Source organism: Hemiscyllium ocellatum, chromosome 18 (genome assembly GCF_020745735.1).
Source record: "Hemiscyllium ocellatum isolate sHemOce1 chromosome 18, sHemOce1.pat.X.cur, whole genome shotgun sequence".
NCBI lineage: Eukaryota > Metazoa > Chordata > Chondrichthyes > Orectolobiformes > Hemiscylliidae > Hemiscyllium > Hemiscyllium ocellatum.
In genome coordinates, this window is record NC_083418.1 from 68496816 (window position 1) to 68517130 (window position 20315).

The following is a 20315-nucleotide window of genomic DNA, read 5'->3' on the forward strand; positions in this document are numbered from 1 at the left end:
GTGGTATTTCCTGTACATAGTCCTGAAGAGTACTACTTGAAAAGTTTTGACAAAACATGTCTGTCTTTTTCAGCAAAATTATTAGATTATTACAAAAACTTCTTTGTCAAGGAATAGCAAATTAAGTTATTGTCATGAACTCTCCCTCAATTAATTCTCATGGTTGGATTTTTGATATTAACATGCTCTAAATAACCTTGTAAGCTCAATCGATTTGCATGTACGCAACATATCAGATTTAAATTCAGTACAGGGCAAGTAACTTGATCAGGTAACTTAGAACATAGAACCTTACAACACAGTACAGGCCCTACGGCCCTCAATGTTGCACCGCCCTGTCATACTAATCTGAAGCCCAACTACACTATTCCATGTACATCTATATGCCTGTCCAATGATGACTTAAATGCACTTAAACTTGGCGAATCTACTACCGTTGCAGGCAAAGCATTCCATACCCTTACTACTCTCTGAGTAAAGAAACTACCTCTGACATCTGTCTTATACCTATCTCCCCTCACTTTAAAGTTGTGTCCCCTCGTGTTTGCCGTCCCCATACTTGGAAAAAGGCTCTCCCTGTCCACCCTATCAAACCTCTGATTCTCTTGTATGTCTCTATTCAGTCACTTCTCAACCCTCTTCTCTCTAACGAGAACAGCCTCGAGGCCCTCAGCCTTTCCTCGTAAGACATTCCTTCCATACCAGGCAACATCTTAGTAAATCTCGTCTGCACCCTTTCCAAAGCTTCCACACCCTTCTTATAATGCAGTGACCAGAACTGTACACAATACTCCAAGTGTGGCCGTACCAGAGCTTTGCACAGCTGCAGCATAACGTCCTGGTTTCAGAATTCAATCCTTCTATTAATAAAGGCCAAAATACTGTCAATCTGGGTGGCAACTTTCAGGGATCTGTGTACATGGACACCGAGATCTCTCTGCTCATCTGCACTCCCAAGAATCTTACCATTAGCCCAGTACTTTGCATTCCCATTACTCTGAGGTAAAAACAATGACTGCAGATGCTGGAAACCAGATTCTGGATTAGTGGTGCTGGAAGAGCACAACAGTTCAGGCAGCATCCAACGAGCAGTGAAATTGAATGAAGGACTTTTGCCCGAAACGTCGAGTTCGATGCTCGTTGGATGCTGCCTGAACTGCTGTGCTCTTCCAGCACCACTGATCCAGAATTCCCATTACTCCGTCCAAAGTGTATCACCTCACACTTGTCCACATTAAACTCCGTTTGCCACGTCTCAGCCCGGCTCTGCATCCTATCTATGTCTCTCTACAACCTACTACATCCTTCGTCACTATCCACAACTCCACTTACCTTAGTTTCGTCCGCAAATTTACTAACCCACCCATCTGAGCCCTCATCCAGGTCATTTATAAAAATGATAAACAGCAGTGGACCCAACACAGACCCTTGCGGTACGCCACTAGTAATTGGACACCAAGATGAACATGTTCCATCAACTATAACCCTCTGTTTTCTTTCAGCAAGCCAATTATTGATGCAAACTGCTATGTCTCCCACAATCCCATTCCTCCGCATTTTGTATAATAGCCTCCTGTAGGAAACCTTATCGAACGCCTTGCTGAAATTCATACACACCACATCAACCGGTTTACTCTCATCACCAAAGTGTATAGTCACTTTGTCAAAAAAATCAATAAGATTCGTTAGGCACAACGTACCCTTCACAAAACCGTGCTGACTGTCCCTGATCAGATTATTCTTTTCTAGATGGTTATAAATCCTATCTCTTATAACCTTTTCCAACACTTTACCAACAACTGAAGTGAGACTCACTGGTTTGTAATTACCAGGGTTGTCTCTACTACCCTTTTTGAACAAGGGAACCACATCAGGCACTATTCCTGCAACAATGATGATTTCAAGATCAATGCCAAAGGCTCGGCAATCTCCTCCCTTGCTTCCCAGAAGATTCTAGGATAGATCCCATCCGGCCCAGGGGACTTATCTATTTTCACACTCTGCAGTATTCCTAATACCTCTTCCTTGTGAACCTCAACCTCTTCTAGTCTAGATGCAAGTATCTCTGTATCTTCCTCGCCAACATTTTCATTTTCTATAGTGAACACTGTAGAAAAATATTTATTTAGTGCTTCCCCTATCTCCTCTGACTCCACACACAGCTTCCCACTATTATCCTTGATTGGCCCCAATTTAACTCTCGTCATTCTTTTATTCCTGACATACCTATGGAAAGCCTTAGCCAACAACATCTCATGTCTCCTCCTGGTTCTTCTGAACTCTTTTAGGTCTTTCCTGACTTCCTTGTAACCCTCAAGCGCCCTGAGTTTTCATGTTTTGTCCGAACATAAGCCTTCTTCTTCTTCTTGACCAGGGATTCTACTTCCTTAATAAACCACGGTTCACGCGTTCTATATCTTCCTCCCTGCCCGACAGGTACATACTTATCTAGGACACACAGGAGCTTTTCCTTGAATAAGCTCCACATTTTGAATGTGCTCATCTCCTGCAGTTTCCTTCCCCATTCTATGCTTCCTAAATCTTTCCGCATTGCATCGTAATTTCCCTTCCCCCAGCTGTAACTCTTGCTCGGTGGAGTACACCTATCTCTTTCCATCACTAAAGTAAACCCTGACAGAATTGTGATCGCTGTCTCCAAAGTGCTCACCTACTTCCAAATCTAACACCTGACCGGGCTCGTTACCCAGTACTAAATCTAAAATGGCTTCACCCCTTGTTGGCCTGTCTATATACTGTGTCAGGAAGCCCTCTTGCACACACTGGACAAAAACTGACCCATCTATAGTTCTCATACTGTAGTGATCCCAGTCAATATTTGGATAGTTGAAGTCCCCCATGACAACTACCCTGCCTCTCTCACTCCTATCAAGAATCATCTTTGCTGTCCTTTCCTCTACATCTCTGGGACTATTCGGAGGCCTATAGAAAACTCCCAGCATGGTGACTTCTCCTTTCCTGTTTCTAACCTCAGCCCATACCACCTCAGTTAACAAGTCTGCTAACATGCTTTCTACAACTGTAATATTGTCCCTGATCAACAATGCCACACCTCCCACTCTGTTACCATCTTCTCTGTCCTTACTGAAACATCGGAATCCCAGAACTTGCAAAAGCCATTCCTGTCCCTGCTCTATCCATGTCTCCGTAATGGCCACAGCATCGAAGTCCCAGACACCAACCCACGCTGCCAGTTCACCCACTTTATTTTGGATGCTCCTCGCATTGAAGTACACACACTTCAAACCAGGTTCTCGCTTGCCAGTGTCAGATACTTGATTTTGGAACTCCCTACTCTTATCCTCTTCTGTACCTGTCCTACAATTTTGGTTCCCATCCCCCTGCTGTATTAGTTTAAATCCACCTTAATAGTTTTTGTGAATTTCCCACCCAGGATATTGGTACCCCTCTGGTTTAGATGAAGACCATCCTGCTTGTAGAGGTCCCACCTACCCCAGAAAGAGCTCCAATTATCCAAAAACCCGAAACCCTCCCTCCTGCACCATCCCTATAGCCATGTGTTCAACTCCTTCCTCTCCCTATTCCTCACCTCACTAGCACGTGGCATGGGCAGCAAACCAGAGAAAACAACTCTGTTTGTCCTAGCTCTAAGCTTCCATTCCAGCTCCCTGAATTTCTGCCTCGAGTCCCCATCTCTTTTCCTACCTATGTTGTTGGTGCCAATGTGGACCACGACTTGGGGCTACTCTCCCTCCCCCTGAAGGATCCCAAAAACACGATCAAAGACATCACGAACCCTGGCATTCGGGAGGCAACACACCAACCGTGAGTCACTCTCATCCCCACAGAACCTCCTATTTGTCCCCCTAACTATTGAGTCTCCAATGACTACTGCTCTGCTCCTCTTCCCCCTTCCCTTCTGAGCAGCAGGTGCCCACTGCTTTCCCCTGGTAAGTCATCCCCTGCAAGAGTATCCAAAACAGTATACTTATTGTTGAGGGGATCCCTGCACTGCCTGCCGGTTCCCTTTCTGTCCCCTAACTGTCACCCATCTGTCTTTTTCTTTTATCTGGATAGTGACTACCTCTCTGTAAGTCCTGTCAATAACCCCTTCTGCCTCCCAACTGACCTGAAGTTCATCCAACTCCAGCTCCAGTTCCCTAACGCGGTTTTCGAGGAACTGGTGTTGGGTGCACTTCCCACAGATGTAGTCAGCAGGGACACTAGTGGTGACCCTTACTTCCCACATTCTGCAGGAGGAACATTCCACTGCTCTAAACTCTATTCCCACTATTCTAACTCCCGAAGTGACTACCAAAAAAAAATTAGAAAATAAACTAGTTACCTTACCTTGTCAATCTGGCTCCCACAACTTTTTTTTAGGTTAGAGGAGGAGGATGGGTGTGAGTCACTACCCGAGTAGTGTCTCGGGTAACGGAACCACGCAAATATAAACTGTTCTACTTACCCTTCCCAGAAATCCTTTGCTCACTCTTCCCTTGCTGGCCTGAAGATAAAAAGTTTAAATATACTTACCGGCCTTCCGGACAATCACCTCGCACCAACATCACCTCCTCCCGGCTCCCGCCTCTCGCTGCTCCGAACTTGCTCCACATATTTATTTTATGTTTCAGTTATATACTGGCTTAGTACCATAACTGTGTTTCTTTCTTTCTTGATGAATCAGTTCCACACAAGAACAGTCAAGCACTCTGCTCTCTGACAATATCACTGCCCACTTGCCCTTGGTACCTAAGAGCACCTTTTCCTTGCCGCCAATTCCAAATGTGGTAGTCCCTGCTTTGTATCTTTATTTGGTCTGCTTATTTCTGTTTTAGAAATAGATAGCATACCTTTTCTCCTCAAGGACAGAATCATAAATCTCCTGACATTTTATACGGATCCAAATTTCAGAAGTCACTGCGAAGCACCATTTATTACTAGTGCTGTCTTTTGTTTGCATTGATACATATCTCTAACATATATACCACTTACAACAGGACATTGATGTACTTCTGAAAAACCTGCAAAAAGGCCTCTCAAAAAGTTTATCATAATTTGTGTTCACAAAAATTAATCCACCTAACTGTGCACTTTGATACAAAAGGAGCCTCAATTGTGTGAAGATGTGCACTAAAGATTTAGAAAGGAGCAACAAAATTACGTAAGTTCATCTTCATAAAAAAGTGTCACAATATATGTAGTGTCATAAATTACTGACTAAATGGGTGCACATTAATGATTGCAATGAGTTTACCCATTTTTCTTAAAAAAAGGTTCCTGACTTGGTGGATGACAGCAGTCTAATTGATGTGTATTTGATCTTTCAAGAACAGAAGGTTGCTTTTTTTTGGGGATTGCCAGAGATATTTGGCTAGATAAAGGACTAGGTGCATGAATACACACAGAATGCAATAAATCATCATAATAGTAGCAGCTTTGCATGGTAGCCAATAACTAATTACTGGACTCCCACAAGAATCAGTTTTGGAGCTGTCGAGCAATAAGAGCTTTACTAACAACCTGGATTAACAATCTATACTGTTAGAGGACCTTCAAGTATTTGTGAAGAATACACAGAGCCTAGAATGCTCTAATCAAAGCTGCTTACTGCTTGCCACACCAACTTATTTTTTTCCACTCTAAACAATCCCTGCCAGTATGGGCTGGCTTGAATATATACAAATATACATATATCAACTGAAGTATTAAAAAACAGATCAATACCAGTTTACTTTATTACCTTCAACTACTCAGTGTTTAACATCTATCAACAGAACCTATTAGATGTGAACATACATATTTATGGGTAACACCAAAAGACTGTTTTACTTAACTTGGTTGCAGGCTGATCTATATGCAAACAGAATGGGTACACATATTTTAATTAGGTAAATGCAGCATGATTCATTTGCCCAGGGCTCTACATGCAATGAATGAATGAATTAATGAATGATTTATTGTCACATATATCTAGGGAGATACAATGAAAAGGGCTCTGTTGCCACAATCTGGCGCCATTTTGATGTACAAAAGAATAAAAAGAAAGTACTTAGAGTTCATCTTCATCAGCCAGGATGCCAAATATGGCGCCAGGACTTCTGCAAGGTCCCTGCTTCGGCCCTACAAGAATCCAGAGTGAGGGGTAGATGGGGGTCATCTTTCATTAGTTATTGAAAGCTCCTAACAAGTGTTGCACAAGCAGAAACAGCATGTAATATGCATGATTTGTTGGAGGTATTAAACCACAGTGGAGCAGGAATCATTAGCACAAGCTGCTAATGTTACAAATGCTGAGAGTTAGTTAAGAAGGATGTGAGCTTACTCTAGGTATGATCAAGAATAGCTGATAACAATGGGAACACCGATTTTTAACAAGCAGTCTCCACCTGGAAGAGGTGATGATCGGGAGAAAAATAGTAAACATTTATGATAGACTAAGGCATGCCAATAAAACCTATGCAAAATACAAACTGACTCCAGCTTCTTCCTTTGCACATGCACAGAGTTGAGGATAGAGGATAGTATTCATTTCCACTTGAAAACCATTATCCTCTGCAGAATACGGCCGGAGATTGTTATGGATTTACTGTTGCCAGAGTTGAAAGAGATTGGAGCAAATTCAAGTGGGCAGAAATATAAAAAGTATGAATGTTTACAGAGATTGTGACACTGGGGCATGTCTAACTCCCTTTGGCCAAGGGCAGGAAGGAAGGAGGGGGTTCCAAATATTTTCAAGCCCTCCTTTTCTTTATGTTTGTGATGTTAGTGGGCTAGTAATCCAGAACCGCAAGTTGAGGATGAAATTTGAATTCAATTTTTAAAAATCCAGAATTTTAGGAAAAGCCAGTCTAATGATGTCCATGCAGCTACTGTCTACTGCTGTAAAAACACAACTGGTTTACTATGAAATCTGTCATCCTTATCTGGTCTGACCTACATGTGACTCCAAACCCACAGCAATGTGGTTGACTCTTAATTTCCCTGTGGGAGATTAGGTACTAGCAATAAATGCTCATCTAGCCCATGACTCCTGCATCCCATGCTATCACATCAATGCTCATGAAATTCAGTCAGATCTTGTAAAAGTTTATGTGGTGTAAACACAGTTGAATTTGAATATTGTTTTTGGTTAAATAATCAAAACTGTTCAGATGAGTAAATCCAACAGCTAGCTCTTACTGGAGAAAGTCAAATTGAAAAAAATCTGGACAACTAATAAAATGTTGCATAAAAAATAAAGTAAACCCATTTGCGGTGTCCATCTCTAGTTCAGTGTTTAATTTTTGCTTATCTTTGACTTCACCTTCCTTAGCCACAATCTTAATGGCATGCAACATGCTCCAATTCTGACAGTGGGTAATCCAAACGAAAAACGCCTAATGGGGCCAGACAACAATTGATGGGATTATTCATGAAGCTGGTACTGTTGTCACTTGGGCAATCGCCACTTTTCAAAAGTTATTTCAAAAACTTTCATACTCTTCAGATTATTACAACAAACTTACTTAAAGACAAAGTCCAGCAGAATATCCCAGTGACTTGTTTCACTTAGAAAGCTAAAACTCAGGTCTGACAAAATATTGAGTCAAATATGGTCCTCAGCAGGTTGTTGCAAAGGAACAGCAACTAACACTCCAAGTTAAAAAATAATTTATAATTGGAGGTTCCTGGAAACAGGTTTTCAATTTTTTCAAACTGCAAATGACTGCAGTTGATATAATTTGATTTTAATTGAAATCCAAATTAATCACGTTTTGATGAATTGAGTACTTTTTTTTAAGCAAATGTGGCACACATAAGTCATACAACAAAACCCAACATGACTGCCTTTGGCAACTACCAGCTTATTTGAAAGATTATTGTAATTAGACACTTCTTTTTTGCTGGAGTCTCGACATCACTTGAAGAGGAAAATGACTGATCCATGACCTGCAATTTGCAATAAGTCATAAAGAAAATATGCACAAGCAGATGGCAAGTGAATACTCGCACACTGCATGATCCTTCCGACCTGATCTTCAGTGAGGATACAAAAGGCAAAACGCACCAGCAAAATGGAATGAACACTTCACTGTTAAGAACTGGAATGATGAACCAATGTCAATGAATAGTCAATGGAGAGATTACCTTCAATCTCTCCTGTATATGCAGGTCATGAAGAGTAACCGAGACAAAAAGGGGTCTTGTATCCAGCATTTAAAATAATTTGCAACGGTATTTATGTTTTCATTAGTAAGAATCAGTCCTGAACTTCTCAGTTTACAAAAATAACTATTGCAGAAAATTTAACTGGGGATATAAACCATTATAAAATACATGTTTGGCATCAAACATAATAAAGTTGACATGATTGGACAGAACTGTAATGGTTGAACAACAAACAAAACTGAGCCCACTGTAGATGTGGATAAAAAGGATAAAGACAAACGGAAGCCTCTTTGGTTCCTCAACTTGGATCAAAACAATCAGATTAATAGGAGTTGAAGTGATTAGCTAATTTGCTGCACAAAGTAATAGGCAATGCAAGGTGAGAGATAAGAACTAAACTTGTTTAAAGAAGAAATATCTCTTAATACCTTTGTTTAACAAAAATGTCTATCTTAGATTTAAAATTAAGCATCCACTGCCATTTGAGGACAAAAGTTCCAAACCTCTACCTTTGTGTTTCAAAGTGCTTCCTAACACCTCACCTCAATGGTCTCATTGAGGCTCTACTTCTCAGACTTTGCCTTCTACTTCTAGAATACCCAGTAAGTGGAAAGAGTTTATCTTATCCACCCTGTCTTTTCCTGTTAATATCCTGAAAACCTCAATCAGATCACCTCCTAACCTTCTAAATTCTAGAGAAAACAGGCCTAATTTGAATAATTTCTCCTCATTACTTAACCCCTGAAGTCCAGGAAGCATACTTATAAACCGATATTGTGCTCCCTCCAAGGCCGATATATGGCTCCTAAGGTGTGGTCCCCAGATCTGCTCACCATACTCCACATGGGGTCTAACCAGTTTCACTTCAGCGTAACTTCTGCACCCTTGTACTCCAGTTCTCAAGCTAAAGGTCAGCATTCCATTAGCTTTCTTGGTTGAGTCACTTCACTGCAGAATTCCTAGCTTCTGACCTGCTCTTATAATCAATGTCTGTATGGCTGGTCCTATTCAGTTTCACACCAATGATAACTTGTATGTTGTTGATCGTAGGGGATTCAGTGATGGGACTGTCAACGAGAGATGGTTCAATTTTCATTTGGAGATGGGCTTTGACTTGCACTTACATGGCATAAATGTTACTTACCACTTATCAGCCCAGGATGATTATACTACTTATTATACTTATAGTACTTATATAGTTATACTACTTCAGTATAAGTATATAAATTGTGGTAAATTTAGGATTACTCATAATACCGCGCAATGAATAGTCAATGGTTAGAAAGCTGGCACAAAAAGGACAGTTTCTGATCTCTATGTCACTGAAGAAGGTTTGTCAGAGGATACAGCATGACATAGATCAGTTAGAGGCATGGGCAGAAAAACGGCAGATAGAGTTGAATCTGGACAAATGTGAGGTGATGCAGTTTGGAACAAATACAGATGGAAATTACACAGTGAATGGGAACCCTTAGGAGTATTGTTGAGCAGACACTGCCGTGTGTGCAGGTCCATAGATCACTGAAGGCGGCAGCACATATAGATAAGGTAGTAAAAAAGACCTATGGCATGCTTGCCTTCATTGGAAGGGGCACTGAACATAAGAATAGACAAGTTATGCTTCAGTTTTATAGAACCTTTAGTTAGGCCACACTTGGAATACTGTGTATGGCTCGGGTCACCACACTACCAGAAGGATGTGGATACTTTGGAGAGGGTACAGAAAAGGTTTACCAGGACGTTGCCTGGTATGGGGGATTTTAGCTACAAAGAAAGTTTGGATCGACTGGGCTTGTTTTCATGGGAAAGCAGGAAGTTGAGGGGTGACCTGATAGAAGCTTTTAACATTGTGAATGGCATGGATAGAGTGGAAAGTAAGAGGCTTTTTCCCAGGGTGGAGGGATTAGTTACTAGAGAACACAGGTTCAAGGTGCAAGGGGGAAAGTTCAAAAGAGATGTGCGAAGCACATTTTTCACAAAACGGTGGTGAGTGCCTGGAACAAGCTGCCAGAGAAGATGATGGGAGGAGACGCCATAGCGGCTTTTAAGAAGCACCTGGACGGATACACAAATAGGAATTGAATAGAGATATGGATCCTGTAAGTGAGGACAGTTTAATATGGAGGGGTAAAAGCCTGTTCCTGTGCTGCATTTTTCTTTGTTGTAAGCAAGTTCTGTGATAGCTAATACCTCTACAGATAGGAGGTGTATCAGATCAGAAGTAACGGCCTTGTGAAAAGGGTGAAGGGAAGGTTAAGAAGTGGATAATATAAAGAAGACATGGTACAAAACAAGGACTGGTAGACATAATTCTGAATATTATCAATATAGAAGGTACATAGTAAAAAGATATGGAGCATTTGATAAGGTTCCCCATGGTAGGCTCGTACAGAAGGCCAGGAGAAATGGGATACAGGGGAACTTAGCTGTCTGGATACAGAATTGACTGGCCAACAGAAGACAGCGAGCGGTAGTAGAAGGAAAATATTCTGCCTGGAAGTCAGGGCTCTGTCCTTGAGCATGTACTGTTTGTAATTTTTATTAATGACTTGGATGAGGGGATTGAAGGATGGGTCAGCAAGTTTGCAGGTGTCACAAAGGTTGGAGGTGTCATTGACAGTATCGAGGGCAGTTGTAGGCTGCAGCAGGGCATTGACAAAATGCAGAGATGGGCTGAGAGGTGGCAGATGGAGTTCAACCTGGATAAATGTGAGATGTTGTATTTTGGAAGATCGAATTTGAAAGTGGAGTACAGGATTAAGGATAGAATTCTTGCCATGTGGAGGATCAGAGGGATCTTGGTGTGCAGGTACATATATCCCTTAAAATGGCCACCCAAGTGGACAGGGTTGTTAAAAAAGCATATGGTGTTTTGGCTTTCATTAACAGGGGGATTGAGTTTAAGAGTCGTGAGATCTTGTTGCAGCTCTATAAAACTTTGGTTAGACTGCACTTGGAATACTGTGTCCAGTTCTGGTCACCCTATTATAGGAAAGATGTGGATGCTTTGGAGAGGGTTCAGAGGAGGTTTACCAGGATGCTGCCTGGACTGGAGGGCTTATTTTATGAAGAGAGGTTGACTGAGCTCGGACTTTTTTCACTGGAGAAAAGGAGGAGGCGAGGGGGTCTAATTGAGGTATACAAGATAATGAGAGACATAGATAGAGTCGATAGCCAGAGACTATTTCTCAGGGCAGAAATGGCTAACACGAAGGGTCATAGTTTTAAGCTGGTTGGAGGAAAGTATAGAGGGGGTGTCAGAGGCATGTTCTTTACACAGAGAGTTGTGAGAGCATGGAATGCACTGCCAGCAGCAGTTGTGGAAGCAAGGTCATTGGGGACATTTAAGAGACTGTTGGACACGTATATGGTCACAGAAATTTGAGGGTGCATACATGCAGATCAAGGGTTGGCACATCGTGGGCTGAAGGGCCTGTTCTGTGCTGTACTGTTCTATGTTCTATGTTCTAAATAATGAAAATGTTGTTGGGTTTGTGGGCTAATACACTAAAACAGCAGCTAATGAACTTGAAAGACCCTACACAGACAACAAGCAAAACTAATGTCATTTACAAAATACCGTGCAAGAACTGTAACAAACACTACATTGGACAAACCCGGCAGAAAACTAGCTCCCAGGCTACATGAACATCAACTAGCCACAAAACAACATGACCCTCTGTAACATCCTTACATACAGATGAGGAAGGACACCACTTCGACTGGGACAACACATCTATCCTAAGACAAGCCAAACACAGACACGCACAAGAATTCGTAGAAGCATGACATTCCAACCAGATCTCTATCAACAAACACATTGATTTGGACCCAATTTATCATGCCGTGAGAAAAAAAACAGGAAATGACATCACCACAGGAAATGACATCACCAACCCAAAGAAACCCAAACATATAAATAGAAAGCAGGAATCATCAGCAATGCTTTGTCCAGAGGCTCACTGAAGATGTTACGTGGTATGGTGATGAAACGTCTGAACATGAACCTTCCAGTTCAGCGAGCAAACCTACATCCAGAAAGACTCAGATTCCACCAGCATCACGAGTGAGATTACAAAGGTGCTCTTATCCATGCTTGAATAAGGTGAAAATACTGCAAATATTGGCAAGTGACATGATCATTAAACAAGGGGAATCTTCACAAATTCTGGGTCCAGAGTAAACTGGGCCAATGAAATCAAAGAAGCATACAGAAAGGAACGGATGAAACAACTTTAAGTGATTAGTTATAGGTACAAAAACTTGATTCTGATCATCAAATTACTGTGAAAAGGGCCAATTCCATGTTTAATATTGTGTAACAGACAGTAAATGAAAGAATATCTAAGTATTTAGAATCATACCCCACATAAGGGGGATGGTGAGGGGAAACAGCTTGACATAGCTGCATTCCACAGGATGATAGCAATGTGCCAGCATTCTAGCTACTTTTGTCATCATCCATGGTGTTTCCTAAACCATCAACAGTTGAGGGTAGCAAGATGGGGTCACAGTAGAATACATTCAGGTAGCAATCCTCAACATTGACCCTCATTGCTTTGCATTTAACTGAAACTACAACAGTGCTACTTGCATACAGAACATAAAATCAACATTGCTGGCCGCAGACAGAGCTAAGCAGGTCCACAAACAACACATCACAACAAAACCATCTACCCTTACGACCTCTAGTCAAAAATGGTGATGGACAACCAGTCAACTAGCGAGAGGAGGAGTGCATGAACATTACTGTCACAATATTAGAACCCAACCACAAATAACTTTATTCCAATAATGCCATGTAGACTTTCATATTTTGTTAAGCAAATGAATCAAGGGCCTTGGAGGTACAGACAGGAAAATGGCATTGAGACCACAATGAGATTGAATGGGGGAATATATTTGGACAGGGAAAGCCATTCAGCCCTAAGTCTCAATCTGGCCTAATCCTCCAAAGTGCCCCCACCACAGATACTAGTGTCCCAGGCAAACTGGTCCAAACCACCCAAGGGCAACAGAGCCTGCCAATGGCAATGGGTACTGCCAACATCCCGATGCCCAGATCCCCAACGGATGCTCCCTTTGTTCCGAAATGTTGTTTTTTTTTCAGGGTGGGGAGAATCAATGGGAGAGATTAAAAAATTAACAAAACAGTGAACTACCAAGACTCACTGGGCTCAAAACATTAACTCTTTGTTTTTCTGTCTCTCCAAAGATGCTGCCAGGGCTGTTGAGTTACTCCAGCAATTCCTCTGTTTTTTGCCTCAAAGTTACTGGGAAAGTGAAACTTAGAAAAATGAAACACGGAGAGATCGAGGGGGTTGTTCTGGAGGAGGGGAAGAGAGAGGGAGAGCGTTTGAGGCCAGGGCCCAGGTGGAGGACCATCCTGACAGAAGCCAGGACCTCTACTCACTCAGGTAGTCCTCTGCTGACATTGAGAAACGGTCCGCGTTCATCCTCCCGCCCAGGACAACACAGAGAGAGAGAATCCGCCGAATACTCCTCACCACCTACTGCCCACACCGGCTTCTGCCGTTACCATAACAGCAGCTCTCTCCCGGAAACGTGCCACTGCAAACATTTCCCCGCCTCGCATCAGTACCGCAGCCCCTGAGCTTTGGTTCCTGTCGTGAAGGGAGCTAGTTCCCAGGCACCTAGTTGCTCAGGAATCTCACTCCAGTGCTGCAGGGATGTGCACAGCTCGGCTTCAAAACACAATTAAAGCCCTCAAACTAACGGCTTTCGTGCGCCTTTTGTTTTTCATAGAAAGCATGGCAGAAGTTGACTTGCTGTCTTGCATTCAAGTGCATGTCCCATGCACATACAGGGTGCTACTGGAAATTAAGAAAGGGCTCAGGGTACCCAGAGGTCAGAAAGGGAGAGAGAGAGAGATAGTCAGGATGAGGGGGTTTCCAAGTGGGAAAAAGGTTGGCAAAGCAAAAGATTTAAGCATAGAACGCCAAAGACAAGGAATTAAGGGATTCAGGGAGAGTGTGGGTAAGTGCCGTTGAAATGCCCATCAGCCATGATTAAATGGCAGAGTGGAATTGATGGGCCGAATAACCTTATTTCCACTCCTATTTCTTATGTCTTATAGACAGATGCAGTGGCTGACTCAGAAGATTGTAGAGATGATGTACAGCACAGTTTCAGTCTACTCCACAACTATCTGATGAAGGAGCAGCACTCCAAAAGCCAGTGCTTCCAAATAAACCTGTTGGACTATAAGCTGATGTTGTGTGATTTTTAACTTTGCGCACCCCAGTCCAACACCGGCACCTCCAAATTATAATAAGGCAGGCTGGTCAAGTATGCTGCTTGGTATGTCAGGTACCTATGCCAATTGTTGGTAGGACTAAAGGCAAGGAAAACCTTCCCACAGTTGCTGGTGAAACTTGGATGGCTGTAAACAAGATATTGTATGAATGTGGGGCTTGATTTACCATGCTCCATGTTTTTTTTCTTCCTAAAATAAAACTTAAGAATTTTTTAAACTTTTAAGTTAACATAATTTTTATATCTAGAGTTATTGGAATCATTCAACTCATTTTTTTGTTCTCTTTGTAAAGTTACTGTACTTTTTTATGTGAAACTTGCATGACTTACAATTATATCACCTTTCATGGACACTAAATGTCCCAAAGCACTTAACAATTAAAGGACTACTTTTGAAGTGTACTGATGATTATAATATAGAAGATATGACAGTCATATTGAGATCAGCAAACTGCAATAGGATAATAATATTGGATAACTCATTTTTTGTGATGTTGATTGGGGATGAACATCAAGCTAATACTTCAGGTTCTTTCACATGCACCTCAGTTTAACATCTTGTTTAAAAACCAGCAACTTCAACAATGCACCATTCCTCCAGTACTGCATTACTGTGATTTAAATTTTATGCTCAATTTTGGAGTGGGACTTGAATCCAAAACCATCATGCACACAGGCGAAAGTGCTTCTAAATGAGCCACAGATGAGAACTATCACAAAGTACTACTTCATAACCTACCGAATGAATCATTTTCCACACTAGAAAAAGCAGATACGGGCATCAACACATCTTTTAATATTCAAGGCTCATTCTTTCTACATTATTTTGTATTACGCATTATCAATGCCATAACTAATAAATTGGAATCAACATTGCTGAAATCATAGGATCGAGAAAGGTGGTGTTGGAAAAGCACAGCAAATCAGGCAGTATCCAAGGAGCAGGAAAATCGACGTTTCAGGCAAAAGCCCTTCATCAGGAATGTGGGGGGGGAATGGAGATGAGAGATAAATCTAGGGGGTGGGGCTGGGACAGGTAGGTGGGAAGGCGATAGGGGAGGGGTAATTGTGATAAGTCGGTGGGGACGATGAGGAGGAAGATGGACTGGTAGGTCAGACCAAGACGGTGGTGCTGAATTGGAGGGTTTGATCTGAGATGTGGTTGGGGGAGAGGATATTTGGAAATAGTGAAGTTGATGTTGATGCCATGCGGTTGAAGGGTCCCAAGGTGGAAGATGAAGTGTTCTTCCTCCAGTTGGCGGGTGGCTTTGATTTGGCAGTGGAGGAGGCCTAAGACTTGCATGTCCTTGGAGGAGTGGGAGGGGAAGTTGAAGTGTTCAGCCACAGGGGGTGGGGTTGTTTGGTGCGTGTGTCCCAGAGATGATTCCTGAAACTCTCCATGAGTTGGCATCCATCCCCCTTCCCCCTCCACATTTTTCTGAAGGGCTTATGCCTGAAATATCGACTCTACTGCTCCTCAGATGCTGCCTGAGCTGCTGTGCTTTTCTAGCGCCACCTTTTTGACTCTGATTCTCCAGCATTTGCAGTCCTCACTTTCACTTGAAATCGTAGAATCCCTAAAGTGTGGAAACAGGCCATTCAGCCCACCATATCCACACCGATCCTCCAAAGAGCATCCTGTCTAGATCCACCACCTACCCCTTCACAGTAACCCTGCATTTCCCAAGGCTAGGAGAAAGTGAGGACTGCAGATGCTGGAGATCAGAACTGAAAATATATTGCTGGAAAAGCGCAGCAGGTCAGGCAGCATCCAAGGAGCAGGAGAGTCGACGTTCCGGGCATGAGCCCTTCTTCAGGAATGAGGAAAGTGTGCCAAGCAGGCCAAGATAAAAGGTAGGGAGGAGGGACTTTCCCAAGGCTAGTCCACCTAACCTGCACATCTTTGGACTGTGGGCGATAATTACAAAAATCAAAAATAAGATGGTCCTAGCAATAATTTTTTTTCTAATTATCTCTCTGCCTTAATTAATCAGATCATAGGTCATCCTTCACTTGCTTTTCGGCTGTTGACACTTAACTCATACCCGTTTGACACTTTTAATCACTTGCAAAAACGTGTTATTCAGCCTGTTGACACTCCATTTATGCCATTTGTACTATCGTTTGACACTCTTAATTACTTGGAATTATCTTGCCCTTTATCTCTCCACCTATACATTCTGTGCCTGTGTGCTACCCTCCACTGGTCATGAGTTTGGAAGATACTCTCTAAAATAGCCTTGGTGAATTTCTGCAGTGCATCATCTAGATGGAACACACTGCTGCTACTCAGCATTAATTTTGGAGGAAGTAAATGTTTGTAGATGTGTACTAATCAACTGAAGTTATTTGTCTGGGATGCTGACATTTTTCTTGAGTGTCATTTGTGCTCCATACAAACAAAGGATATTCTATCACAATCCTGAGTTGTGACTTGTAGATAGTTGATAGTCTGTGGAAAGTCATGATGGAATTTACTTCCTGCAAAATCTGAGAATCCGATCTGCTCTTGTAATTACACATCACGAGCCCAGTTCAGTTTCTGGTCCAAGGTGACTTATGTAATTTCAGTTACCTATTGTGCAAAGTGTCAAAAACTAATCATTAAATTATAATGAGTAACAAAAGTGCTCTAAGTAACGCAACCTTTTATGGCAAATATATATTCCACATGTATATAAAATTGAAAAAAGATTGGATATTTTGAATGAGATAGTGAGCCTTAATTGTTACAAACCAAGCTGACAGAATTTGAACAGAATCTGACACATGAAAAGTTCTGTTTGCCAGGTATCCAACTGGATGACAAAAATATCACAGTATTTTGCTTTTGACAAAGAGCACACCTGCCCATGACATCCATTCTGACAACGCTGTAACATATCTTTTCCCAAGAGAAATCACCAAAGTTGAAGCAAATTAGTTTTGTTCAGTTGTTTTGTGCCAGTAATTCATTTCATCCAACACAGTGCAAATTTACTGTGACACTCATTCTTAAAAAAAAGCCAAGTATAAATACGCTTGCACGGCATCTCGCATTACGTAAGTAGAAGCTTCTCAAGAACTGAGAAAGGTTCATTCATACAAAACAGTAAGTAATATACAACAGGTCAATCAAAACTTCAAAGTACTGTAATTCTATTCTAATCTCCCAAAGCACTTGTTGACACAGCTGGTTGATAAGACATTTTTAATTTTCTCTATATTAAGTTCACTAAATAATAATGGATGTTTGATTATTTTCATATTGTTTATAGTCATGGTGCAAGGAAAATTTTTCAAATCACATCGGTCGGATCTAACAGAACATTGCAAGCAAAGTTATTTTGTTGATGAATTGTCACTTCACAAACATTTGCATTAAGCACCAATTTGGATACACTACCTTTATATACAGTTATTGCAGATACCATCACTGCAATGTGGACCTTGACTGGGATTTTCAATTACCCATAGCAGTGAGAACAGGAGCAGATCACTGCAATGAAAGTAACATTCCTGGATGGTATGTCAGTGTCCTGACGTCTTTCTCTGGATTGTGCTGAACTATTTCTCTGGAATAATCAAAGTGAGGGGGTGTGGCGGAAGAGGGAACTCTTTTGCCTCCAATTAACTGCCCATGAACGTTCTTAGGGAAGAGAAGCAAGATGTACTGAAGGTACTCAATGGACCAGGCAGCATCTCTAGAGAAATAAACAGAATTAACAGGTGTAACTTTCCATTCACTTGAAAGGGCATGGAAAGTGGCAGAAGAGCAAATAATTAAACAAGTTGATCCTGTTGAGTTACTTAACCTCTTCCTGCCACTTCAGCACTCAGGTTGTGGGTGAGGAGGTCTCCATGAGGAACATCCTCAACTCTCTGGCAATTAAGGCCATTAAGTAGTCAATTAACAGTCACTTAAGAGCTTCAACTTGCCAGCAACCTAAATAGTTGCCTTACTAGAAAGTGAAGTACGTGAAGTACGTGGCCCCCTTTAGCATCCTGCCTGCTGGACTTGGCGGGGGGGCCTCAATGTGCCCCAATGTGGAGGTAGGAATGGGATGCAAACTGATAGCTGCTAAAAGCACATTGATGCGCCCCCTCCCCCCGCCCTACAGCCCCACAGGCAGGATGCAATAGGGGGCCACCTACCCCTGACCTTCCTCAACTCCCCTCTCCCTTCAACCCCCACACAACAAGAAGCAAAAAAGGCTTATTTTGTCACTATTCCTCTGGAAACCAGCCTTCAACTTACAGTTTTCAGGACCCAAAATCTGTTGGCATCTGGTTGCTGGTATCTGGCAGAGCAGTATTCCATTGTCAAGGTCTGTGATTGGTCAAGAAGCTTACCGGTCAAGAAGCAATTCTACGCTGACTGGAGCTCAATTTGATGAAGTTATTCAGTGGTGGAAGATGTGACTCAGTCAGCACCTGATCATGCTTACATCTATGTTTCAGATCAGAGTTGTGGCCAATGTTCTGAGTTGAATATGATTCTTCTTTGGAACTTGTACTCCTCAAGGAGTTATTAACAGCTAGAGAATGTGAGATGGCAATTTGTAATTGACCAGTCACCAAACACAAATAGTCAGGTTTAATGTAAGGGTCAATTAAGATAATTCCGGGATACACTAAACACAAACCATTTTTTTTGTTTGCCCTGGATCAGATGCAGTGCCTTTTTGTTTTGTCTTTAGCCCACTTTTATGAGTGGCTATTGCCCCTCCAAGGAGCTGTCCTTTCTCCTCTGCAAGGCAACAGTAGGCCTCACTTTGGTTACTGTCCACCTTTGTCAGTTCTGTTCAGAAAGTAGATTCCACCTCCTGACAGAGCTCGGCAGTAGGTGCTACCTGGGCCAACCTAGTGCATCTATTTTTGAAGATTTCTTATCTTGGTAGCCTAATAACAACTATCAAAGGAATGTGATCAAGACATCAAGAAGCATACAATCCTCACAAAACAAAGCTTCACAAAAATTTCATTCCCCTCTGGAAAGAAGAACATCCTCATGAAAAGCACTAAGATGTTAGCCAATGATCTAATTTTAGTAAAAAGTTGACCTTACGTAACCTTGTTGAAGGCCTTGCTAAAGTCCATGTGGACAATATGTACTGCTCTGTCTTCTTCTATTTTCTTGGTCACATACTCAAAAAACTCTATCAAGTTTGTGCAAAAACGATTTCCCACGCACAAAGTATGCTGACTATCCCTAATCAGTCCTTTCCTTTCCAAATGCAGGTAGATCCTGTCTCTCAGAATCCTTTCCAACAACTCAGCAAAGACTGATGTCAGGCTCACTGGTAGATAGTTCCTTGCAGCCTTTCTGAAATAATGGTACAACATTTGCCACCCTCCAGTCTCCCGGCACCTCACCTGTGGCTGTAGATGATACAAATATCCCTGATAGAGGCCCCGTAATTTATTCCCTCACGTTTCAAAATGTCCTGTGATACATTTGATCAGGTCCTAGCAATTTATCGATATTTATGCATTTTAAAGCCTCCAGCAAGAATCACAATGCATTTATCCACATTTCCTAGCTTCCTTATTTTCCTCTACAGTAAATACTGACATAAAATATTTGTTTAGAATCTCAACCATCGCCTGTAATTTCAAATATAAATGGCCTCATTGACCTTTAAGGGGCTCTATTCTCTCCCAAGTTATTCTTTTTCCCTTACTATATTTGTAGAATCTCTTTGGATTCTCCTTAGAGAATCCTTAGAGATCTGCCCAATCTCTTTTTATGTCACTTTTTTGCCCTTTTGATTTCCCTCTTAAGTGTACTCATACACGTGCAGTACTCCTCAAAGGTTCATTTGATACCAGCTGTCTATACCTGACAAATACCTCCTTCTTTTTCCTGACCAGAGCTTCAATATCTCTAGTCATCAAGTATTCCCTATTCCTGCCAGCCTTGCCCTTCA

General features: G+C 41.8%; 1 protein-coding gene across 1 annotated transcript in view; it reads right to left on the reverse strand.

Moving 5' to 3' along the window:
• Positions 1 to 13709, reverse strand: part of cstpp1 (centriolar satellite-associated tubulin polyglutamylase complex regulator 1) — a 323777-nt gene extending 310068 nt beyond the window's left edge. Inside the window, exon 1 of the mRNA XM_060838596.1 lies at positions 13544 to 13709. Within this exon, the coding sequence (XP_060694579.1) occupies positions 13544 to 13586 (43 nt within the window). The 5' untranslated portion in view covers positions 13587 to 13709. The remainder of the gene's footprint in view (positions 1 to 13543) is intronic.
• Positions 13710 to 20315: the final 6606 nt, after the last annotated feature.